Source organism: Myotis yumanensis, unplaced genomic scaffold (assembly GCF_028538775.1).
Source record: "Myotis yumanensis isolate MYYU_CA2020_CCGP unplaced genomic scaffold, mMyoYum1.0.hap1 SCAF_7, whole genome shotgun sequence".
In the NCBI taxonomy this organism is placed as follows: domain Eukaryota; kingdom Metazoa; phylum Chordata; class Mammalia; order Chiroptera; family Vespertilionidae; genus Myotis; species Myotis yumanensis.
Window position 1 is genome coordinate 36,644,403 of NW_027223758.1, and position 25,330 is coordinate 36,669,732.

The 25,330-nt window shown below is 48.9% G+C and overlaps 2 protein-coding genes across 8 annotated transcripts in view; one reads left to right on the forward strand and one right to left on the reverse strand.

Annotated features, from left to right (window-relative positions):
- Positions 1-13,384, forward strand: part of CEP250 (centrosomal protein 250) — a 47,822-nt gene extending 34,438 nt beyond the window's left edge. For all 7 annotated transcript variants that reach the window (XM_070420203.1, XM_070420202.1, XM_070420206.1 and 4 more), the window contains 10 exons: positions 606-948; positions 1,467-1,588; positions 2,566-2,686; positions 3,737-3,858; positions 4,335-6,941; positions 9,409-9,522; positions 9,702-9,857; positions 10,307-10,408; positions 11,095-11,154; positions 12,731-13,384. In XM_070420203.1, coding sequence (XP_070276304.1) covers positions 606-948; positions 1,467-1,588; positions 2,566-2,686; positions 3,737-3,858; positions 4,335-6,941; positions 9,409-9,522; positions 9,702-9,857; positions 10,307-10,408; positions 11,095-11,154; positions 12,731-13,006 — 4,023 coding nt within the window. In that variant the 3' untranslated portion in view covers positions 13,007-13,384. The remainder of the gene's footprint in view (positions 1-605; positions 949-1,466; positions 1,589-2,565; positions 2,687-3,736; positions 3,859-4,334; positions 6,942-9,408; positions 9,523-9,701; positions 9,858-10,306; positions 10,409-11,094; positions 11,155-12,730) is intronic.
- Positions 13,385-20,562: 7,178 nt separating this feature from the next.
- Positions 20,563-21,697, reverse strand: CUNH20orf173 (chromosome unknown C20orf173 homolog). Its single transcript, XM_070419499.1, has 4 exons — positions 21,386-21,697; positions 20,975-21,153; positions 20,728-20,893; positions 20,563-20,589 (listed from the first exon to the last, which is right to left on the reverse strand). The coding sequence occupies exons 1-4, from the start codon at positions 21,695-21,697 to the stop codon at positions 20,563-20,565; spliced, it is 684 nt and encodes a 227-aa protein (XP_070275600.1).
- Positions 21,698-25,330: the final 3,633 nt, after the last annotated feature.

A 25,330-nucleotide genomic window follows, 5' to 3' on the forward strand; every position in this document is an offset into this window, starting at 1 on the left:
GTTCTTTGTCTGTTTGGCAAGACACAGCAGGGCCATAGTATTACTCCAGAATACTACGTAGGCAGCAAGGGGACTCAGTCTGCTCAATCCTTGTTGCGGAGGAAAGGTGGAACTAGGAGGGGATGAGTAAGAGAGAGACAGAAGACTGCAGGAGATAAGGACCCAGATCCTGAGTTAGACTCCCAGCTCTACTGCTTCCCGGTTGTGTGAGCATCAGTTTCTTCATCCATGAAACAAGGGTGATACTTGTTAACCATTATAGTTATATGTAAAGTGTCATGAACACAATAAGCATTCAATAAATGGTAGCCAGTATTACTGTGACTGGTCTTCTTAGGTTCAGTGTCAGGGTTTCAGGCAGAATTCTAATAGCAGGGAGTTGGCATAGTTGCCAGGGGGGCCAGAGCCAGAGCTCATTTGTGTAGCCTACACTCACGCGTAGGAGTGCGTAGGTAGGCGTGCAGGTCAGATCTTGGGTAGTACTCCTTGCAGTACTCCCTACCTGCCCAGATCAGGTTGGTGCGGGGTTGAGTAGTATAAGACCAGGGAGGGTCTGAGGAGCAGGTATCCACTCCCTGCTCAGGGTGACTACTTCCTCCCTGTAGGTGGAACTACTGAAGCAAGAAGTAAAAGAAAAAGAAGCTAATTTTCTGGCCCAGGAAGCACAGCTGCTGGAGGAGCTAGAAGCATCTCGAGTAACAGAGCAGCAGCTGCGAGCTTCCTTGTGGGCCCAGGAAGCCAAGGAAGCCCAGCTACAGCTGCGACTGCGCAGCATGGAGAGCCAGCTGGAGGCGCTGGCTGCAGAGCAGCAGCCTGGGCACCATGCCCAGGCCCAGCTAGCCAGCCTCTGTTCTGTCCTGCAGCAGGCCCTGGGGTCTGTTTGTGAGAGCAGGCCTGAGCTGAGTGGCGGGGGAGACTCTGCTCCCTCCTTCTGGGGTCCTGAGCCAGGTGAGGCAGCCATCCAAGAACTCAGTCCTTTGGGCCAAAGCCAGGCCTAGCTCCCTGGGGAGAAGGAAGAGGAATGCAGTTCCTTAGACAGTATGCCACAATGCTAAAGCCACAGACTCTGGAATTAACCCAGAGTTTGAACGCCCCCAGCTCTACGATTTGCTAGATGTGTGTCCTTGCACAAGTCACCTGTCCTCTCTGAGCTTGATTCTCTCAATTATAAAATGCAGATGTTAAAAGTACCTACCTTTCAGGACTTTTCTAAGGAGTTAATGAGGTTACAGAGGTAAAATAGCCCACACAGTTCCTGGCACCTACTGGATGATGGCTAGCATTACTGAGCACCCACCACAGTGCCTGGCACGTAGGTATGCAGACAGTGCATGATGAGAGAACTACATAGAAGGGCTTCTTTGAGGAGAGGAGGATCAGTGGGAAGGCCAAGGCCATGTCTGAAGAGGTAGAGCTGTTTTTTTCAGACTGTAACCAAGTCAGGAGGTATTGCCTCATTTATTCAGATCAAAATGGAACGAGAATCCTCTTTAAGAGAGGGCCCCTCCTGACGGCTCTCTCGGCTGAGGCGGTGGCATCTGCCCTCCACAAGCTCCACCAAGACCTGCGGAAGACTCAGCAGGCCCGGGTATGTTTCCCTGCTCTCCTCCCCTGAAAAGATTCATGCAGCAGTTTAACCTATTTTCTTCCTGAGATCAGGTTGGGATAAGTTCCATCTTTATCACTTATGACCTGGGTCCATGAACAAAGCATTTGGTTTTCTGGGCCTTGGTTTTGCTAGTAAAGTCAGGCAAATCATGCCTGCCTCATAGGGTTGAGAATGTTAGATCAGTGAGGGGCTTATGTGAGCCCTATAAGCTAGAAACCCTGTACAAATGTGTGACATTATTTTGTATCCTTTTCCTCTCAACCATGAATTATTCTTGGTGCCAAAACCTTCAAGAAAAAAAACAACAAATTGAGACCACTGAGATTTGAGGTTGTCATTTATAGGAACATGCTAAGCCTACGACTGAACTAAATGTCCTGTAAATTCCATCTCATAGTGAACTTATTAGCCAATAAAAAAATAGTGCCACCATATGCCAGCTCGTCTGAGCTGGGGACACAAATGCAGAAAGACCTGATTGCTCCCTCAAGAAGGCTTATAACATGGCTGAGGGGCCAAATTGCATTGTAAGATAAAGCAGAACCAATAGAATTAGCTGGATCAATACAGATGCACATGATGGTAATAGGAGGGACAATTCATTCTGACTTGAGGAAGGTCAGAAGGAAGAAATGACCTCTGAGTTAGGCTTTGAAGGAGGAGTTTAGGGAGAGGAGAGGTGACCCTGGGCTAAAACTTTAGCAACAGTTCTGTTTCAAATGACACAGATGGGACAAAAAGGGATTCTAGGCTCTAGTCAGCTGGAGCAGAGCTTGTCATCACTCAGGAAGCCAAGCGTATACGAGTTCAGAGGTAAATAACTCAGGATTATGAGAGTAGGTCCCGCTGGCAAACCCCAAAAGAGGCTGAAGGGAAGAAGAGGGCTTGGGCCCTGGACTGGGATAGGTTTGTGGGAGATGAGGAACGTGAGGTTAGCCATGCCCTTTCTTTCCCAGGATGACCTGAGGAATCAGGCACAGAAGCTGAAACAGCATCTCACTGATACAGAGGCTGAGAAGAGCCAGGTCCAAACAGAGTTGCGGGATCTGCAGAGACAACTCTCCCAGAACCAGGAAGGTGAGAAGCTCAAGGCAGGCACAGGGATTTGGAGGGAGGAGAGGAAAGGCAGAAAGCCCGGAAGGGGCAGAAACAGGCCTAGCAGCCACTCTTCACTGCTTGCCCACAACTGTGAGAAGATACCTAGAGGCATCTCCAAAGGGGTGAGACCCCATGAACTGTTTTCTGCTTCCCCTGGCCTTTGAGGGCCATCCTGGCAAAAGGGATTAAGAGGAACAGATTTGGTGAAGTGAGAAGTTGCTGGCTAGGCTTTTGCTTTCTCTCTCTGCAGATTAAAAATTGGCAGCCCAAGGCCAGGACTGTGAGGACATTTTTAAATTCTTTATCTTTTGTCATTGATCCATGTTACTTATTTTTTTCATCTTCAACTATGTCCCCCAAATTATTTAACCTTTAACAGCAGGATTGAGGACTGTTTGAGAGATACCAAGGAGGGGGAATATGGGGAGAACGTATCTGTGCCACAGCCATGGGCTGAAAAGGGTGGTGACCACTTGGAAGAGAAAGGAGAGGGGAGGATCTTGAGGCTCCAGGCTCTACTGTAGAAGAGAAGAGGACAACTTGGGGAGTGGGTCTGGGTCGTGAAAGTATCCCAGAGGTCTCCCTGAGAGACACACACATAGATCTGGGTTAGGTGCATTCTGCAGAAATGGTAGGGATGGGGGAAGCCAGCAGAGTAACCCTAGTCTCCAAGAACCAGAGCAAAATCCTAGAGTAGGAGACTCGCAAGGATCTCCAGTGTCATCCAGCTCAACCCTGTCTGGTCCAGAGTTGAGGATCTGAATGTGATCAGGCTGAGAAATTGTTGGGATGATTATAAGGCAGTGCTTGAGCTGCGCAGCAGACACAGACGTGAGTCTGGAAGCAGCCAGGAGCCTAGACAAACAGGAGCAGCTGGCAGATGGGTGAAGTCTCTATGAAACGATATAATTCTCTCCTTGGCCTTCTTCCCCTTTGATTCTGTTTCCCATCGTCCATCTGCCTCTACCTCCCACTTTTCCTCCACCCCCAACCATGGGCCTTGCTCCACTACCTCTCCTCTTCCCAAAGAGAAATCCAAGTGGGAAGAAAAACAGAAGTCCCTAGAGTCTGAGCTGATGGAACTGCACGAAACTGTGGCATCCTTACAGAGTCGCCTACGGCGAGCAGAGCTGCAGGGAATGGAAGCCCAGGTACGGTGGTACTGGTGTGGGGCGGGGGTTGCTTCAGGAGTCGTCCCTCAGGACCCAGCTCTAGCTCTCAGACCCATCTTGGTCTATAGTCCTATCCCATCCATATTTGTGCCCAGCTTCCTTCAGCAGTGTCTGTTTCTCTGGCTGGCCCCACTCCCTGAGCCACTAGTAAGGCCCCAGTGAATCCTCCTTCAATTATTTTTCTAAACTAAGTTTGAAACTTTTGTCCCTTGCCCTGAAGGACCAGAGTCTGGGATGACTCATTTGCACAATGCGTTCTCTGGGCGTAGCAGAGCCCTGGGACGTGGTAGGTATGTCCTTTCACAGTAGTTAGTAGCAGTAAGTGGAATGCAGGAGTTCTTTTGGTCCAAGTCCTTGACAATGCTGGTGCTACAAAGTAAGGAAAGACAGGACCTGGTTGGAGTGATGGTATCAAGGAATTGTGGTCTAAGGTGGCTGTGCATCTTGTTTTGCAGAATGAGCGACAGTTACTTCAGGCAGCTAAGGAGAACCTGACAGCCCAGGTGCAACATCTGCAAGCATCTGTCACAGAAGCCAGGGCTCAGGCGAGTGCTGCAGGGGCCCTGGAAGAAGACCTGCGAACTGCTCGCTCAGCCCTGAAATTGAAAAATGAGGAGGTGGAGAGTGAGCGCGAGAGAGCCCAGGCTCTGCGGGAGCAGGGCGAGCTGAAGGTGGCCCAAGGAAAGGCTTTACAGGAGAACTTGGCTATCCTGGCCCAGGCCTTATCTGAAAGAGAAGGGGAGGTGGAGGCTTTGCAGGAAAAAATCCAGGAACTGGAGAAGCAGCGGGAAATGCAGAAGGCAGCTTTGGAATTGCTGTCTCTGGACCTAAAGAAGAGGAACCAAGAGGTGGATCTGCAACAGGAACAGATTCAGGAGCTGGAGAGGTGCAGGTCTGTTTTAGAGCATCTGCCAATGGCCGTCCAGGAGCGAGAGCAGAAGCTGACTGTGCAGAGGGAGCAGATCAAAGAGCTGGAGAAGGACCAAGAGACGCAGAGGAACGTTGTAGAGCATCAGCTTCTAGAACTCGAGAAGAGGGACCAAGTGATCGAGTCCCAGAAAGGGCAGATTCAGGATCTGAAGAAGCAGCTGGTTACTCTGGAGTGCCTGGCCCTGGAACTGGAGGAAAACCACCGCAAAGTAGAGTGCCAGCAAAAGGCAATTGAGGAGCTGGAGAGCCAGAGGGAGGTGCAAAGAGTGGCTCTGACCCACCTGACCCTGGACCTAGAGGAGAGGAGCCAGGAGCTGCAGGTGCTAAGCAGCCAGATCCACGAGCTGGAGAGCCACAGCAGCCTTCTGGCAGGAGAGCTCCAGGAGAAGGACCAGGAGGTGAAGTCCCAGCGAGAACAGATCGAGGAGCTGCAGAGGCAGAAAGAGCGTCTGACACAGGACCTCCAGAGGAGGGACCAGGAGATGGTGCTGCAGAAAGAGAGGATTCAGGTTCTTGAAGATCAGAGGACACTGCAGACCAAGATTCTAGAGGAGGACCTGGAACAGATCAAGCTTTCCTTGAGAGAGCGAGGCCGGGAGCTGGCCTCTCAGAGGCAGCTGATGCAGGAGCGGGCAGAGGAAGGGAAGGGCCAGAATAAAGCACAGCGAGGGAGCCTCGAGCACATGAAGCTAATCCTGCGTGACAAGGAGAAGGAGGTGGAATGCCAGCAGGAGCGTATCCAGGAACTTCAGGAACACAAGGGCCAGCTGGAACAGCAGCTCCAGGGCCTACACAGGAAGGTGGGAGAGACCAGCCTACTCCTGACCCAGCGAGAGCAGGAGATAGTGGTCCTGCAGCAGCACCTGCAGGAAGCCAGGGAGCAGGGGGAGCTGAAAGAGAAGTCACTTCAGGGCCAGCTAGAAGAGGCCCAGAGAGCCCTGGCCCAGAGGGACCAGGAGCTCGAGGCCCTGCAGCAGCAACAGCAGCAGGCCCAGGGGCAGGAGGAGGTGGTGAAGGAAAAGGCAGGCACACTGCAGAGAGCTCTGGAGCAGGCCCACATGACACTGAGAGAGCGCCAGGGAGAGCTTGAGGACCAGAGGGAACATGTGCGAAGACTCCAGGAAGAACTGACAGTGGAGGGACAACGGGCACAGGCCCTGGAGGAGGTGTTGGGTGACCTAAGGGCTGAATTTCAGAAGCAGGAGAAGGCTCTGCTGGCCCTCCAGCAACAGTGTGCGGAGCGGGCACAGGAGCACGAGGCAGAGGCTAAGGCCTTGCAGGACAGCTGGCTGCAGGCAGAGGCGATGCTCAAGCAACGGGACCAGGAGCTGGAGGCCCTGCGGGCAGATAGCCAGTCCTCCCAGCATCAGGAGGAGGCTGCCCGAGGCCAGGTCGAGGCTCTGCAGGAGGCCCTCAACAAGGCTCAGGCTGCCCTGCAGGAGAAAGAGCAGCATCTCCTTGGACAGGCAGAACTGAGCCGCAGCCTTGAGGCCAGCACGGCCACCTTGCAGGCTGCCCTGGACTCCTGCCAGGCACAAGCCCGGCAGCTGGAGGAGGTCCTAAGGAAGCGGGAAGGTGAGATCCAGGACCGGGATCTCCGACACCAGGCGGCCGTGCAGGAGCTCCAGCAGGCACTTGCACAGAGGGATGGAGAATTGAGACATCAGAGGAAACAGAGGCAGCTGCTGGAGAAGTCTCTGGCCCAGAGGCTCCAAGAGGATGTGATCCAAGAGAAGCAGAACCTGGGGCAGGAAAGAGAGGAAGAGATGAGGGGCCTTTATGAGAGCCTGAGGGAGCTACAGCTGACTCTAGCACAAAGGGAAGAGGAGATCCTGGAGCTGAGAGAGCAAAGGAAGAATCTGGAGGCCTCAGCCCACAGCCGCAAAGCCTCCCCAGTGGAGGAGCCCTCTACAAAACGTGACTCTTTAGGACCCAGGCTGCAGCAGGAGCTGGAGCGGTTACAGGCAGTCCTGAGACAGACGGAGGCCAGGGAGATCGAGTGGAGGGAGAAGGCCCAGGACTTGGCGCTGTCCCTGGCCCAGAGCAAGGCCAGTGTTAGCAGTCTGCAGGAAGTAGCCATGTTCCTCCAAGCCTCTGTCCTGGAGCGGGACTCAGAACAGCAGATGCTGCAGGTGAGTCATCAATGGGTCATCAGGACCAGGGGGCAGAGCCCTGGGCGGCTGAACTCAGGCACTGCCTGCCACCCTCCACTTGTGTACCTCAAGGTGTGGGAAAGCTGAGGTCCCGAGCATCTCAACGTAAGTGGAATCCGGGTAGTTGTGCTAGTCTCGGGGGATGCGAAGAGAATAAGATACCCACAATCCCTACCCTCATCGAGCTTACAGTCTCGTGGATAAGCAGTTAGAATGCAGCACCTAATACTCAGTGCTTCTTTGGGGAAGTTTAGTGTGCTCTGAGTATGCTAGAGGGACAGCCTGCCTTTCCTGGGGGTGAGTCCCGAAGGGCTTCCTGGTAAAAGTGGTGTTAAAGGTTAGATCTGAAGGAACCAGGAAGGAATTAGCCAAGCACAGGTCGGGAGGAGCTTTCTGAGTAAGACAGAACATGGAGTATCTGTGTAGGGAGTGCAGGCTTCTGGAACCTAGAGGAGGAGATGGCAAGAAAAGTGAGGACAGCAGGGGCCCCATCATTCCGGGCTTATGAGTCATGTTAAGGATGTGGATGACCAGTGAGAAGTGGATGAAGGGTTTAAGGCAGGCGAGTGACATGATCAGATATACAGTCCAGAAAGATCGCTCAGGCTGCTGTGTGGAGCAACACTAGACCTGAGGAGACCAACTAGGAGGCTGTAAGCGAGGTCAGGGGAGAGATGGTGACCTGAGATGCTAAGTGCAGATGGAGGCACAAGGGCAGACCTAGATGATCATAGGACGTCAGGCAGTTGATTGGCTAAGAGACTGTGGAGTAAAGAAAGGACAGGAAGAAATCAGAACCCAGGTTTCTGCTCACTGAGATGCACAAAGGCAGGTTTGGGGAAGAGGAGTGGAATGAGTTTAATTTGGAAATGGAGTGAGGTACCTGTGGGGCATGCAAGGGGAGATGTCCAGCAGGCAGATCTGTCAAGTGATCTGAAGGTAAAGATGAACTTGAGACTAGAGAGACTTTGGAGTATCAGCAGTTAGGAATAAGTGGGCTCCTTAGTGGGATGGTGAGTGAGAAGGAAGAGGACCTCAGGGTATAACATTTAACCTCAAGGTCAGGGGCCATGTCTTAGTCATCTCTGCAGGCCCAGCACTGAGCACCAGGCCTCCCACAGAGTAGGCAGCCAGGAAAGAAGGGTTGACTGTTGGACACGGAGAGGCATTGTCTCTTTTGCTGAGAGGAACCAAGCCCATTTTTCCTGGGAGACTGACTCTACAGCCTTGTGCGGAGCCCCGGAGAACCCCCTTCATCATCTCCGGGGACTTGCCTTCTGGGAGCTCACAGTGCTCTGCTCTGGTTAAAGGGCAACATGCATAGAAGGGGTTATGTCTGTGAACTTTGGAGTCAAGTTCCTGGGTTTGCGATGCAGTTCTACAGTTTATTAGCTGTGCCTTCACTTCTCTGGCTCTTGGCTTTCTCGTGGATAAAATAGAGAATGATGGTACCAGCTCCATAGGGCCGTTTTGTGTATGAAATGAGGTCGTATGTACAAAGTGCATAGGAAGAAAGCATTCAATGAGTGGAGTGACTGTCCTATTTCCAGGCCCGCTCTTAGAGGCACAGAAAAAGTAGGTGTACAGCTGGGCAGGAGGGCACTTCCTGACCCTGTCCTTGGGTTACTGAGCAGTATTTTCTCTACTGTGGCTCGGGTCAGTCTCTCCTGCCACACCCACTCAAGAACATCTTTCAGTGCAACCCTTCGTCACAGTAGTACCATTTTTTTATTTTAGGCATTTTATATGCTGGGCACTGTTATTCTCACTTTTTTCCACAACAACCCTGAAAAGTAGGAACTGTTATTATTTTCACCTTATAGATGAGAAGTGACGGTTCGGGGAGTTGAATAACTTGCCCAAGGACATACAGCTTAGTAAGTGGCAAAACTAGAATTAGATCCAAGCAGCCTTTTTACTATGCAGCTCTTCCTCCCAGACAACCTCCACCCCCACACACACTCATCTGTCTCTCTTCTCGGCCATTATCATGTATGAAGCAGAGTGCCTGGAATATATCAAGCACTAGGTTCCCCACTTATCTAAAGGGATTAATTCCAAAGGTTTGATTTATGCTTCAAGGAGCGTGTATTCATTTTACAAATGAGGAAATTGGGGTTTGGAGAGCCTCTCCTGACCAAAGTCATCTAGCCAATAAGTGATGACACAATACCCAGCTCTGTGTGGCTCCAGCGTCCATGCTCTTTCCAACGCTGCAAGTTATCACTTAGCCGGTGGGAGATCTAAAACGAGACAGGTTTCAGGCCTAGCCCACCATGTATCTTGTTTTATCCATCTGTGAAGTGAAGGTTTTGCACTAGAATAGCTCAGAGGCTCCAGGACACACAAGGTTATACCCAGATGAGAATATTGAACTGAGGATAGAGGTGGAGTGAGTCTGGATCTGAGGTTGTGATGACATTTGTTCCACACCCTGACTCCCCAGGATGAGTTGGAGCTCACCAGACAGGCCCTGGAGAAGGAGCGCCTCCACAGCCCCGGCCCGACCAGCAGAACAGAACAGGGGCCCAGAGGAGAGGCAGGTGGACAGCTGGGGCAGGTGAGCTGTGGGTCTGGGGGAACAGATGGCCCAAGAGAGAGCTTGTGTCCAGGGGGCTTGTCCCCTTCTCTTGGGACTTGTATCCTGAATCCCAGACCTGCAAGATTGGTCCCTTTGCCCTCTATCTGTTCACCTGTCTAAGGCACTGCCCAGGTGAGATTCACAGGTCTCTTCCACAGGTCTCAGGAGTAGAGGCAGAGCCCAGTGCTGGGACGCAGGAGAAGCAGCCATGGGAACAAAGGCTTGAACACCTGCAGCAAGCAGTGGCACAGCTGGAGGTTGACCGGAGCAGGCTACAGCACCACAATATCCAGCTGCGCACCACCTTGGAGCAGGTAACATCCATCCTCAACTCCCTCCTCCGAGGCCCAGTGGACATGATCTCTACTTCTGGCCCTGCCCTCAGAGCAGGGGCTGGTACACTTTAGTCCAAGGGCCAAGTTCAACCTACTGCCTATTTCTAAAAATAAAGTTTTATGGGGATGTATTGTCTACAGCTTCTTGCAGGCTACAGTAATGGAGCTGAATAGTTGCAGCAGAGGTCAGATGACTCACAAGCCCCAAAAGATGTTTGTTAATATTTGTTCCAAAAGCCTGAGAGGACGCCCTACCTTTCCTGCCCAGGAGCACTTCCTGACACTCAGGGCTGCCCTAGCATGTGCTCCCCTCAGCAAGCAGTTTAGCTCCCCATGACTGCTGTCCCCTGCCACTCATGCCTACACATGCGCTGGCCTTCTCTTGAAAAGGCGAGCTGAGCCCTGACTTCTCACTTGCCTCCTGGCAGGTGGAGCGAGAGCGGAGGAAGCTGAAGAGGGAATTCCTACGCACATCACGATCAGGGGTCCTGGAGACCAGCGAAGCCACAGCATCATCCCCCACACCACAGGTTTACCTCTTCATTGACTGCAGCCTCAGGAGAGCCCAGTCCCAGCCACCAGAATCCTCCCTCTTCCGTGCATTTCCCAGGCTACCCTTGCAAGGGGCGACAGCCACTTCGGCCAATCCAGAGAGCCCCTCCTGACCCGGCTCTGCCCCAGGCAGCACTGCTCAGTGTGTCCCTGACCCCGGAAGGAGGCTCAGCTTCGGTGGGGTGGAGTCAGGGCTAGCAGCCCTGCATTCTGAGGAACTCAGCCCATCGGTAGACAGCCTGCACCCTCAGAGGGAGACTGTTTCTGTGTGCTGAGCATCTCCCAGCTCTCCACCCCCTTCCTTTAATAAGAGCTTCTCAACAGCAGACACCTGGTCTTACCTCCTCTCTGCATCCTTAGCTCGGAGCCAGGACTAGCACAAAGCAGGTGCATGCTGTACTTCTGTAAACGAAAAGGTGCCTGCGTGAAGCCAGTGCCTTCCAAGCCTTTTGGAAATTCAGCGTCAGGTCTCCGTGGGCATCACCCATTAGGCTGGTTTGGGCCTCTCCTTGCCCTGGTGCCCTGTAGCGTTCAGGCTGAGTTCCAACACTTCTGACCCATAGCCCTTGCCCTAGCCCCCAGGATTGTGATGAGCTGAGGAGGCCTGCAGAACCCCTGGGGTGGGAAGGCCTCTTCCAACAGGAATGGCATTTGTCTTCCACAGAATGGAAGAGGACAGAAGGGCTCTTCAGAGAGCAAGCACATGGTTGAACTGCAGAAAGAGGTATGTTCTAGAAGGATCCGTTTTCTAAGCCCCCTTTCCCTCCCTTGCACTCAGGCAACCAGCTTTAATGTGTGCTGTGTGCTTGGCCCTTTGTGCACCTCCCTCAGGGAGAGGGGAATAGTTCCTGTCTCAGCAAACTTCAGCCTGGTGGGCGATAAGAAGAGCCCCGTTCTAACTCAGCCTCCCATGTGGTTCGGGTGGGGGTGGGGAAGGAAGCCTTCTCCAGGCCTCAGACCTCCAGGCTCCTAGTTAGGAAAGGAAAGGACGGGGAAACGGACGAAGGAGCAGAAGAGCCTAGGAGGACAGACTAAAGCCAGCAGAAATGCCCTGGCCTCCCTGCCCTGACATGCACCTTTGCACGCAGGACTATTGCCAGCACACCAGGCGAGTAGCATGGCACCAGGCCCCTCCAGGACCCATACCTCAGAGCTCGGGTCAAGCTGCCACGCTCAGGGAAACTTAAAGTGCCTTCTTGCCTCCTAGGCCTCACGAAAGGTGCCCCCTGTCTTTCGAGGCCCAGGGGTAAAAAGAACTGTGGAATTTTTACCTCTGAGCCTGTTTTAGGATCAACAGTCTCTGCTGGCAGGGCCTGACTATGGAGCAAGACCTAAGCGATTACTTTGAATTCATACAAAACAATCCCGAAGACAGGACCCGGATTAGGATGAGGCAAGAGGGGCACCTTGCGAGTAGAATTTAAGGAAGCCCTCACAGTCCTGGAGTGCCTCCTTAAATTTTGCACCATGGAGCCTCTCTTGCCTCACCCTAGTCCTGTGTCTGCCCTGAGCTCCCAATACTTCACCTCCTGGTAGTCTCAGTATACCCATCTGAGAAATGGGTGATTAGTTGGCTATTCTCAATCCTGGCTGCACATCAGAACCACCTGGGGGGCTTTGAAAAAAATACTGGTGCACGTGGCAGTCTGCCTTTCTTTTCTAATTGCAATCAATAAAGCACAATTAATTTTCAAAAAGAAAAAAATACTGGTGGCCAGGCCTTACCCTAATCTAATTAGGTCAGAATATTTTTCAAAAGCTTCCAAAAGAACACAATGGAACTTTCTGCAGTGATTAAAATATAGGGTGTCCCAAAAAATGTATACACACACTTTGAATAATTATAAAGGCAATGTTTATTAAAATACATTTCATTTTCAAAATTGAGCTATCAACTGTTCAAGTATGTATACCTTTTGTGGGGACACCCTGCATTCTGTATATTGATTGGGATAGTGTTCCACGTGGGTATATACATTATCACATTCATCAAGATGTACACTTCAAACCTGGGCATTTTATTACATGTAAGTTATCCCTCAATAATGTTGAGGAATAGTTCTGTTGTTGTTCAAGCTCCCTGATTGATTCTCCTGTGCAGCCGGGGTTGACCATCACTGGATACCAATTCCCAGGGGCCCTTCCCCCAAACACTGTAAAGCCTGATCCTGAGATCCGTAGATATGATAGAGTTGGTTCAAGTGCTGGTCTGACAAGAGCCACAGGAGCAGCGTGGGGAGAGTTGGAGCAGCCTCAAGACCCTCAACTGCTCTCTCCCTCTTGGTTTTCCTGTCCAACAGGTGGCCCTGCTGCGAGCCCAGCTGGCCTTGGAGCGGAAGCAGAAGCAGGACTATATCGCTCGCTCGGTCCAGACCAGCCGTGAGCTAGCAGGCCTGCACCACAGCCTCTCCCACTCCCTTCTTGCTGTGGCCCAGGCCCCTGAGGCCACTGTCCTGGAGGCTGAGACCCGCAAGCTGGATGAGTCCCTGACTCAAAGTCTGACATCCCCAGGGCCAGCCCTGCTATGCCCCAGCCCCAGCCCCAGCCCCCGTGCTTCCCAAGCCACGTCCAGGTAGCAGCCTCAGCCAGGGCGGGACTCAGGTCAGCCTGGGAGCACACAGACAGGCAGATGGCTGTAGAGTGGGTCGTGGCCCCTCCACACAGCTGCACATTTGCCAAAGGAAAGGCCTAGCTGTTATCTAATCTGGGAGCCCAGGTCAGCTGGCATTCCCAGGAAGAGGAGGGAAACCTGCAAGGCTTGGGGGAAGGTCCCAGCTGACATGGGATTGAGACAAGTTAACCTTGCCTGCTAGCCTGCAGAGTCCCCCAGAGGGGTGCCTTGCCCTGGCCCAGGGGCATGTACTGCCTCTCTAGAATTTATTATCCCAGCCCTTCGCCCTTTCTTTCCCCTTCCCTTTCCCCTTCAACAATAAACCCTAGATTTTTGCATTTGTTCTGTGCTGCTGTCTCCATTTGTGTAGCTGGGCTACAGTAGCACCAAGGGCATCTATTAAGGAAGAATTTGCTACAGATTCCTGTCAGGTGGCATAAATGTGTCATCTGCCTGTGTTCTGATAGAGAAGGATTACAGAAGATACTAAGACAAGCCCACCCACAGGGAGCTGGAATCCAGCTGTCAAGAACAGACAGATACATCAAGGAGTCAGACACTTGTGTGTGCTGACTGGAAGTACTGAAAAATTCCAGGGACTAAGAAGGAAGGCATGAACTGGCCCCTGAAGGATGGAGAGGTGCTGGGAGGGGTTGCTTAGCATGCTGGTGAGAAGACTGGTCTGCCCTTGGCAGAGTGTTGGGGCTGAAGTTATGGGTAGGAAGGGAGATTATGGAGGGCATTGGGATCTAGATTTGAACTCATGGGTAGTAAAGAACCATCATATGTTCTTGACTTAAAACATATTCTGGGACTTCAAAAACACTGAGTTGACTAAAGTCAGTCTCGAATTCAGAAGCTCAGCCTGGCCTCATTCCCCTTCTGCTCTGGGTGAATGTCCTTAGGGTGTCCCTTCCTGGGCATATCAGCTAGAACGAACTCTGGTCTCCTGTAGTCCAACCACGTATCAAGCTGGTATGGAGCATAGACAGTGGCAGGACTTGTCACTTAGGACTGGCTCCCGTGAAGGCAGTCTGGACTGAACCCAGTTCACAGCCTTAAGACTGTCATTGGCAACCTCCTCAAAACCTAAGAGAGAACAATTTTCTTTAAAGAATTCCTCTGGCATTCCAACAATAACCTGGAATTCCTCTTACCTAAGCCTGGGGATGGAGCTAAGGCCCAGCTAAGAATGTGGGGGTTTGAGAGCAGCCCCCACTCACCAGACATACTTGCTTGGGGCTTAGGCCCCATTGTATCCCGTTGCACCACACCGAGTGGAAATGGGCTGTTCACAGCTGCTGGAGCTTTGTTCCAAAATCCTATGAATGGGACCCAGCAGCAGATACTAGGTGTACCCGTTAATAATTCGGATTTTTTTTTCAATAGATGGAGTTACACATATGTTGATATATATGCAATTTGATGTGAATGCTATTTTATTGTATTGACAACAAGCTTCAAAACTTCATATGTCAAATTTCCTGAGTGCTGGCTATCCCGGGGTACATCTGCCTATGGTGGTCATGTTCCCCACATCTGACTCAAAGCCTTGGACAGGACCTGGTTCATCCTGGGAAGGAGGGCAGGATGGACTTCGGGGGAGGAGGAGGATTTGGCCTGACCTTCCTGGTCTCTACCTCCTACCCTGCACCTACCTAAGGACCATGTCATGCTGGTTAATCCTGGAGCCAAGGCCAGAGCCCCGTAGGAATTTTGAGTTTCCAACCACTGCACAAGTCAGGCAGCTGGACACACGGGCCAGTGTGTGGCTGGGAGGCATTTTAATCAGCTGCTGCTTCTGATTCTCAAATTCCTCCTCTGACTTTATGCCCTGAATTTCAGAGCACAAGAAGGAGGAATTTAGGGGCTTATCCTAGATTCCCACTACCTGTAGAAGGTGAAAGCCAGGGGTCATGAAGGGAGAGTCGGCCAAGGCCTGGGGTTGGGGGAAGGGACTGGACAGAGCTAGACTGTGCACTGACCAACCACAATATCAGAGCATCAGAGGACATGGGCTCTTCTGACTTCATCAGAGGCTCAGTGGCCCTTTCGAAGCATTTGTCGAACCAGTCAGTCTCCAGGTATGTGGAGGCCGGCAGAGCATTTGCGGATCGCAGATGAACAGCTGCAATTTCTGAAAGTGTCCTCAGGCAGTCACAGGTCTTTGAGTGTGTCCTGGCCTTTTTATCGAGGTCTTTCTGACTAGACTCCAGGCCCAGGAAGGAGGCCATCAACCTCAATGTAAGCATACAGACAGCTACCAGACCCAGCATCGTGTACTGAGCCTTCATCTCTGGCCTTGAAGATGGTACCTTAGGAAACAGTAGATTGGCCCTGACGCCTGGTACTGGAGGAGGGGCTGGGGCCAACAGACACCCACAGTGTCCCTGTCCTGTGGCTTCCGCCTCTCCCCCAACCCTTCACCCCACACCTCCTCCTAACACCTTACCTCTTGCCTCCCCAAGGCCAGGGGCTAGAGGCTGAAAGTACAGGAGAGGTGACATTGTGTCCTTTGGTCTCCCAGAGGAGACGGATGCCCAGTGAGGTCTTTCACATCAGCCCAGTTATATCGGCGACCTCATCACAGAGACCACATTGTGATCTCTAGGTAGGCTATTGGCAAGGCCCCCTCCACTTTGGCATTCAGCCCAGAGTCAGCTGGCACGGGAGGCTTGGAAGCCAAGTGTTCAGGGGACAGGAGGGTGAGGAGGGAGCACCTATGTGAAAAGTGTGGTAGATGAGCAGGAGCCAGAAAGGGGAAAGGAAGGGCCACTTGGAACCTCCTGGGTCAGAGAGAATTTGCCATAGTGGTATCATTGACCCTTAAAACCTCTCAGAGGTTGAATTTCTTTTGTTTCTGAAAATTGTTACCAAGATAAACATGAAAAATATTTTTCCAAAAATATCATAGTCCAGATGGGTTTTTAAAAGATATATTTTTATTGATTTGGGAGAGGGTGAGAGAGAGAAACATTAATGATGAGAGAGAATCATTGATCAGCTGCTTCCTGCACGCCCCCTACTGGGGATCAAGTCTGTATCCACTGAGCAAAACCAGCTAGGGCAGCCCAGCAGGTTTTTAATGGGGAACAGCATTCTCCTGCTCTCCTTCACTCCTTATGTTCAGGCCTCTCTTCACTGGCCTCCCCTTCTAACTATTCTTCTAGCCTTTGCTTCCATATCTTTAAATAATATGCTTATACCACTATATCATGATGCTATATATACACAACCTGCTATATACGATCATATCACTCTGCTTAGTAGCAGCCACTTGGTCACTTTGTAACTTTACATAATGGACCCTAATCTGAATTTCATCTTGTCACTTCAAGACAAGGTTTCTTGAAGCCCTTTCTATAAGATGAGAATATTGTGCCTATACACTTTTATTTGTCAGTTTTCTCTTTACACTTCACAATATTGGTATTTTTGGTGGTTTTATTTTTATTTTATTGTTATTATTAAATAATTTATCTTCTTTGGGAGCCATGTTTTCCAATATTGGTATTTTGAACATTCACATTCTGTTATGGAAGCATTCTGTTTCATGATTAAGTTTCACATGCTTTGTTTATAGCAGCACTATCCAAAAGAAATATGTAAGCCACATACATAATTTTCTAGTATCCAAAGTTAAAAAAAAGAAACAAGAAACAGAAAATTCATTTCAATAACATATTTAACCCAGTATGCCTAAATATTATCATTTCAACATACACTTTATAAAAAGTATTATTGAGATATTTTGCATTCTTCCTTTTTAAAACTAAGCCTTCTAAATCCAAATTATATTTTACTCACAGTATGTCTAAATTTGGACACTCAGTTTTCATCAGAAATACATTAATAGATTTTTTAAATTTCACAATCTAAAAAGATTTACATATCCAGGTTGTCACGTGTATACTTAAAGGTTTCTAATGACTACTTGTGTTCATTTTATTTATTTTTAATATATTTTTATTGATTACAGAGAGGAATGGAGAGAAAGAGAGGGAGATAGAAACATCAAAGAGAGAGAATTATTGTCTGTCTCCTGCACATCCCACACTGGGGATCGAGCCCGCAACCTGGGCATATGCCCTGACTGGGAATTGAACCATGACCTCATGGTTCATAGGTCGACACTCACCCACTGAGCCATGCTGGCTGAGCCCACCACTATACTTTCTGTTCCTAAAGACGGATCATGCAGGATTTGTCTCTTTGTGCCTGTTTGTTGTTGTTTTTTCACTTAGCATAATGTCCCTCAAGCTTCATCCACAGTGCAGCATGTGACAGGATTTCCTTCCTTATTATGTCTTTAAATTTTATTAAATATTAAATACATATTAAAGAAGTTAGCAAGAAAATAAACATCCACGTACCCACCTTAATGAATAGAATGTTGTTAATATCACTGAAAACCCTGGGTGCTCCTTCCCTGCCAGATGTTAACACTATTGGGAATTTTGTGTTTATTATTCCCTTGACCTTTTCTTTTTTCTACAGCTAAGCCAGTATATATCTAAACAATGTATTATTTAATTTTGTGTGGTTTTTTTTGTTTTTTTTATTTTTATTGATTTTCCACAGAGAGGAAGGGAGAGAGATAGAGAGTTAGAAACATCGATGAGAGAGAAACATCGATCAGCTGCCTCCTGCACATCCCCTACTGGGGACGTGCCTGCAACCCAGGTACATGCCCTTGACCGGAATCGAACCCGGGACCCCTCAGTCCGCAGGCCGACGCTCTATCCACTGAGCCAAACCGGTTTTGGCTAATTTTGTGTGCTTTTAACATAGTTGTAATCATTACATGCATTTGTGTGCAACTGCTTTTTTATTGAAGTGAAATTCACATAACATACAATGAGCCATTTAAGTGTACAATTTGGTGTACTCATGTGTTGTGTGGCTACCAGGTCTCTCTACACTAAAGACTTTTCAAAAGCACCCTGTACCCATCAAATAATCACTCACCATTCTCTCCTGCCCCAACCTCTGATAACCACTAACCTGCTATGTCTATACATTTGCCTTTTCTGGATAGATCATATAAAAAGAATCATATAATATCTGATTTTTTGTGCCTGACTTCTTTCACTAAGCATAATGTTTTTGAAGTTCTTTCAAGTTGTAGCATGCATTAAATCTCTGCTCCTTTTAATGGCTGAATAATATCCCATTGTATAGACAAACCATAATTTGTTTACCCATTCATCCATTGATAGACATTTGTGTAGTTCTACCTTTTGGCTATTGTGAATAATGCTGCTATAAACATTTGTGTACAGGTTTTTGTGTAGACATATGCTTTCATTTCTCTTGGATGTCTACCTAAGAGTGGAATTGCTGGCTCATATGTGAGTTGCCGAACTGTTTTCCACAGCAATAGGTAATGATCTGCTGCCCATGGAACTCGCTGGCCTTATCACATACTCACCCAGTCATGGAACTGCAGGAGAGCTATGAAGACTTAGTTTTGACTCTAGTTCTAGCAAAATAATGAATTAAAGATATCTAAAAACTCTCCTATTACACATAGACACGAAGAACAGACTGACAGCTGTCAAAGGGAAGGGCATTGGAGGATTGGGTGAAAAAGGTGAAAGGATTAAGAAAAAACATACACAAAAACAGACACAGGCAGCAGTATGGTGAGAGCCAGAGGGAAAAGGGTTGGATGGAGGGGAAGAGAGCAAAGGAGGGATAAATGGTGGCGGAGAAAGACTTTGGGTGGTGAGTGCAAGAGACAGTATGCAGGTGATGTATTGTAGAGTTGTACACTTGAAACCTGTGTGGTTTAATTAACCTATGTCACCCCAATAAATTCAATTTTACAAAGTATAGTCCAAAATACATACATAAATAAATAAATAAATACTCTCCTACTACAAAAATTCAGAACTGCTGGTCAAAACATAGTATTAAGTTTTTTTATTGTATTTATTTTTTAATATGTATAATATGGTACACAGGCCAAAGGGTACAAAAAAATATTTGAAAAGAAACAATCCATCCCTCCCTAGTTCTCTACCTACCCAGTCTCCTCCCCAGAGGCAACTATTTACTATTCTTAATGTCTTTGTATCCTTCATATATATATAGAGAGAGAGAGAGAGAAAGAGAGAGAGAGAGAGTTTTTTATAAAAACTATTTTACATGCTGAGTGGAGAAAGTAAAACAGGAAGTCCCCAGATGCCAGAAATGAAAAGAGAAACGAAAAACAGCATAGGACGTGCTTGAGCTACCTGAGTGGCTGTTTGGAATCTAGGAGTTCCAGAGGACCCTGAGCACAGGGGAGGCAGAGAAGTGGGACAAATCTCAAAGAGCCGAACCTTCAGTGAAAAGCTGAGCTAGAAAACATTCACCCTCCGGCATAGGATGAAACACGGAGGCTCATCTCTTTCATCTCATGGGAAAAGAGCTTCCCCAAGAACTCCGTCGGGGCTTGCACTCTGCGTGAGGTTGGGTCTAAATTCAAACAATCTGCATGATCCTGGGCTCAGGCACAGAAAGTCCCCTGAGGTCCCGGAGTCGAGTCTGGCCATTCCACTCCTGACACTGTCCTCGCAGGTAAGAAAATCAGACCAGGATTTTATTCGGTGTCCGACTGATGTCCACACAATTTCCTCGTGCCCTTTACCCCTGAAAGTCCTCGTAGCCCTGCTGTTGCTGCTACAGTCCCAAGATTCCCCTGCTTTCAGGACTGAAGGGCTAGGACTTGTGTGGATTCTGAAGGCGTCAGCTGTTGATGGTGAGCTTGCCCACCATACACTCTGGCTGACTTGCATTTCTGCTTCTGTGCTGGGCATAGTCTGATTAACTTTCTCCCGTTTTCCTTGCTTCTCTGATCCAAATCCAAAGCGGGCATCCTGGTGAATGAGAGATGAATATATGTGTTAGCAGGCTGTCCTTGTCCCACTTGCCCTTATTCAACATCGAATATGCCAGGCTGCCTCCTGGAGGAGAATGGCGTTCACCTTCTCCAAGGAACCCCACAGAGTGACCCCAGAGTCCAGAAAAGAGAGCCTCAACCAGCTGCTCCTCCTCATATTGGAGGAAGAGAGAGGATTCCCCAGGAAGACAAGAGAAGGCATTCCGGGGAGAGGGAACAGTGTGTGAGAAGGTACGAAGCAGCTGGTGTGTCTGGGGAATGCCAAGAAGCCCAGTGTGTGAGCCTGGGAGAGAGGAGGGAAGGAATCAGATCATGCAGGGTCTTGAAAACCAGGCAGAAAAGTTTAGGCTCTATGCTGAAGTAATAGGGGCAAAAAGTTTTAAGTGAGGAAGGGATATGACACTTAACTGGGTCACAGATGGACAAGGCACAGAACAGCCATGAGCCCCAGGGTAGGTACTGGCCCTGGTTATCCAACCTGTTGCCCTGGTTGCATCCGAGGAAGGTGGAGCTGATCACGAGGACCTGGGGAAGAAGGGAGAGGGGGCCTGCCTCCCTGGGGCCCTTCCCACGGCAGCCCAAGCCATAGCTTACCCCTCTCATCCCCCTACCTGGTCTGTGCTATGTCCATTCCACTAGGGAATGAGATCTTCTTCCAAAATCTAAGAAAGAATTAGGAGGTGGGGGAGTTCCAGCAGCTCCTGAGACCTGGGCATGCCCTGTAGCTGCCTCAATAGGTCACCCTGCAGTCACCTCCCCTCATCTCCATGCTAAGACTGTCCGAGTTCCCAGACCTTCACCTCCTGACTCAGGGCATCTGAGGTCCATGCCAGCCCAGAAAGCTTCAGGACAAGCAGAAGCAGCTGTCTCCAGTAGCCCTGGTCCCCCACACTTCTTTGGCAGATGGAGCGTCCCCTGGTTTGGTTCCCTACCGTCTTGAAGCTCTGAACAGGGGCCTGGTTCATCCTGAGAAGGAGAACAGAAACTGGCAGAACTCTGGGGGCAGGCCTGGGCCTTCCTGCTCCCTGCCCTCTCCTCAACACCCACCCGAAGGCTGTGGTCTGTTGGGTGACATTGTTGCTGACGTCAGAAGCCCGCAGGATCGTCGAGTTCCCCACCAGCACGCATGTCCTGCAGTACAGATCAGTATGGCTCACTGAGGGTCTGGGGATCACCTTGAACAGCTTCTCCCACATTTTCCCCAGCTCGCTTGTTGAGTTCATGCCCTGGAAACAGCCAGAGGGAGGAGATTGAGGGCTAGGACCCAGGTATCAGCTCCCGGTGGAAGGAAAGCAGCCCCAGGTGGGTGAGAGCGCCATCCAGAGGTCAGGGGCTGAGGCTCTGAAGACGGGAGGTGCACCAAGCCAGGGCCAAGAGAGGGGTTTGGGCCCGAAAGTGGGAGATGGGCGAGGCCTGGGAAGGACAGGGGCAGGGTTAGGCCCAGTGTTAACCACTGACCAACCACCAGAGCACAGCATCAGGGGTCATGGACTCTGTTGTCCCCATCAGGTACCCCATCGTCTTCTCATAGCATGCATCAAACCAGTTCTGTTCTCCGACTGTGTGGTGGCAGAGGGAGTCGTTGAGGGTCTCAGCTGGGCAGCCACACTCCTTGAACTTAAGCCAAAGGCAGTTGCCACGCCATGGTACCAAGGACATCGCTTTTTCCTGGGGTGCCGATGCGGGTTTCTGATCCAGGCAGGGGACCATCAGGCACAAGATGAGCACCCAGAAGACCCATAGGACAAAAATCTGCCACATGCACTTCATGTCTGGCTTAGGCGATGGCTTCCATTGGCAGGCAGCAAACTGGCTCCTCTACCTGGGTCAGGGGCAAAGGAATGAGGTCACAAACAGCCTCTGTCCCCCACAAGCCTCTGTCCCGTTGGCTTCTATGGCGCCTCAATCCTCCATACCATCCCTCCTCCCAAACCCTCATCTTCTGCCTCCTTATCCATTTGCTCACCTCCAAATAGGACTCTAACTGGGCCTGGGATAGAATGTGCAAGAGCAGAAAGATAATATATGGTGTGTCCTGTACCCTCCGTGCAGGAGGAAAGCTTGGCTCTCAGTGGGGTCCATCTGCCACCCAGTTATATCACAGATCTCATCACAAAGTGCACATTGTGACCTCCCTCCTTTAGCCTGCCCAGGCAAAGCCACCACCCTATCCTGTCTGTAACACACAGCTGCCTACACTGAATGTAAAAGTCATGAAGTCAAATTCGTCTTCTTTACTTCTGCATCCCTAAAACTTAGAACCATTTCATAAACATCTATGGCAGCGGTTCTCAACTTGTGGGTCGCGACCCCTTTGGCAGTCGAATGACCCTTTCACAGGGGTCGCCTAAGACCATCCTGCATATCAGATATTTACATTACGATTCATAACAGTAGCAACATTACAATTATGAAGTAGAAACGAAAATAATTTTATGGTTGGGTCACAACATGAGGAACTGTATTTAAAAGGCCAGAAGGTTGAGAACCACTGATCTATGGGATACAGGAACAGAGTTGAGAGGGAATTTAAATCCTATTCTTGTGCAATATCACCTCTCCAATTGTGGAACTGGCCCAGACCTCTCTTCTCTTCTCTAAACCTTATATCCTTCAGCTATTGGACTTCCACTAAGATGTCTCAGAGACCTCTCACACTGAACAAACCTGAGACTGAACTCAGATTTTTCCCTTTAAACCAATTCTTTCCCAAGATTTCTCTGTCTCTACATGGTCCCAACATTCACTCAGTTGCTGAAGGCAGAAGCCCATGACTTCTCCCTCTCCTATGATTTCCAAATCCATTTTTAATGTATGTTTTTATTGATTCCAGAGAGAGGAAGGGACAAGGAGAGAGAGATAAAAACATCTCTGATCGTCAGCCTCCTGCATACCCCCGGCTGGGGACCGAGCCTGCAACCCAGGCATGTGCCTGGACAGAGAATCGAACTGGTGACCTCCTCGTACATGAGTCGATGCTCAACCGCTGCACAACACCGGTGGGGTCAAATCCATTTCTAATCCATTTGCTTCTATCTCCAAACTGCATCCTCTTCCTTTCTACTCTCACCCCTTAATTCAAGCCTAGCCTGGGCATTTTATAGCTTTTAAAACAATTCACAAAAATATATGAGTAAGGTCTGTCGTCCAGTTAATTAATTGTATTGTACTGATGTCAATTCCTGGTTTGAAAAATGTAGTATTGGTACTAAATGATAAGATGCTACCATTGAGAGAAACTGAGCATCAGCACCAAAAAAATGTTGCGGGTTTGATTCCCGGTCAGGGCACATACCTAGGTTGTGAGTTCAATCCCCAGTCAGAGAGTATATGAGAGGCAACCAATTGAATCGATGTTTCTCCCTCTCTCTCTCTCTTTTGCTGTGTGTGTGTGTGTGTGTGTGTGTGTGTGTGTGTGTGTCTCCCCCTTCATCTCTCTAATATCAATGAAAAATATCCTCGGGTGAGGGTTTAAAAAAAGAGAAAGAGAGAAATTGTTTGATGGGTACATGGAACCTCTCCTTACTATTTTTGCAATTTCTTATGTGCCTAAAGTTATTTCCAAAAAAATATTTTTTTAAATCATCTAGAAAAAGATGCATAGTAAATTGAATTGCTGTTTATTTATGTCAATTGATATAATCTTTTTACTGTTGTAACAACTCAAAAACTTAATCATTTTAACCATTTTAAAGTGTACAATTCATGGTGAGCAGATAATACAATATACAGGTTATGTATTATAGAACTGTACACCTGAAACCTATGTAATTTTATTAGCCAATAACTTCAATTAAAAAAATGAGCAAGCCCTCGCTGGTTTGGCTCAGTGGATAGAGCGTCAGCCTGCGGACTGAAGGGTCCTGGGTTCAATTCCAGTCAAGGGCACATGCCAGGGTTGCTGGCTCGATCCCCTAGTGGGAGGGCATGCAGGAGGCAGCCCATCAATGATTCTCTCTCATCACTGATGTTTCTATCTCTCCCTCTCCTTCTCCCTTCCTCTCTGAAACCAATAAAAAATATATTTTTTAAAAAATTAGCAAAATAGAAAAAAATAGTAAACTTCTGTCAGAATATTTTCTCTCATTGCTCTCCCTGTTAGCCAGCCTATGGGCTATCCATGCCCACTTAATCCATCAATGTGGTCAGTGGATTCCTCTCTAAGACCCTGCATCAGTATTAATAAAAGTGTTTGGAACTTTTTGTGGTGCCTGTGGAATTCAGACTGGAAAGAATCACAGTAGAGTGTTGGAGGTGGATAACGGGGTTCTGGAACTTTCTATTCACCTTCAAAGATGAAAACAGTGAAGAAAAAAAAAAGATGTAAACAGTAACCATTCAAGACTCCAAGAGACAGGAACAATAGACCATTTCCGGCATCCTGGAGGAGACCAAGTTCTCTAGGCAGGGCCATGCATGTGAGAAGGAAACTGGACTGGGAATAGAAGATGCAGGTGGTGTCCCCATTCAGCAACAATGAGCTGCGTGACACTGTCAGGAAAACTTGATCTTTACTTGGTCTTGGTTCCATCTTTTCTAAAACAAGAGGGAATAGCCCAGCCAGTGTGGCTCAGTCGTTGAGCATCGACCTATGAACAGTTTGATTCTCGGTCAGAGCACATACCCAGGTTGTGGGCTCAATCCCAAGTGTGGGACATGCAGGAGGCAGCTAATCAATGATTCTCTCTTATCATTGCTGTTTCTATCTCTCTCTTTCTCTCTGAAATCAATTTTTAAAAAAAAATTTTAAAGATGGGCTTATAGCCCTGACCGGTTTGGCTCAGTGGATAAAGCGTTGGCCTGCGGACTGAAGGGTCCCGGGTTCAATTCTGGTCAAGGGCATGTGCCTTGGTTGCGGGTGCATCCCCGGTGGGGGGTGTGCAGGAGGCAGCTGATCAATGTTTCTCTCATTGATGTTTCTAACTCTCTGTGCCTCTCCCTTCCTCTCTAAAAAAATCAATAAAATATATTTAAAATAATAATAAAAATAAAAAAATTAAAAAAGATGGGCTTATAATGTTTTCCTTCCACATCCTGCAACAGCTTCCTACCTGGTATATCTGCTTCCATTCTATCTGTTGCAGAGCAAAGAGAGAGAGAGCACTTACTTCTTTGTTTAGAAGTTTAAATATTTAGGTTTCTCGAGCTTGCAGTGGCCATGCCCATCCTGGCCAATTACCTGTTTCCAGGTGTGACTGACAGGAAAGCACTTCCCTTTGTAACTCAGACCTTTACTGGCATGCGTCTAAATGACCTTTGTTCAGTCCTTTCCTCCAACAATCAGCAGGGAACAGACTTGGAGAATGTGAAATGCAGCTTTTTGGCAAAGCTGTATAAATGGCATGCCTATACTATTTGGTCTCCCCTTTCCTCCTTTCCTGTTAAATAAAAACCAGGTTATTA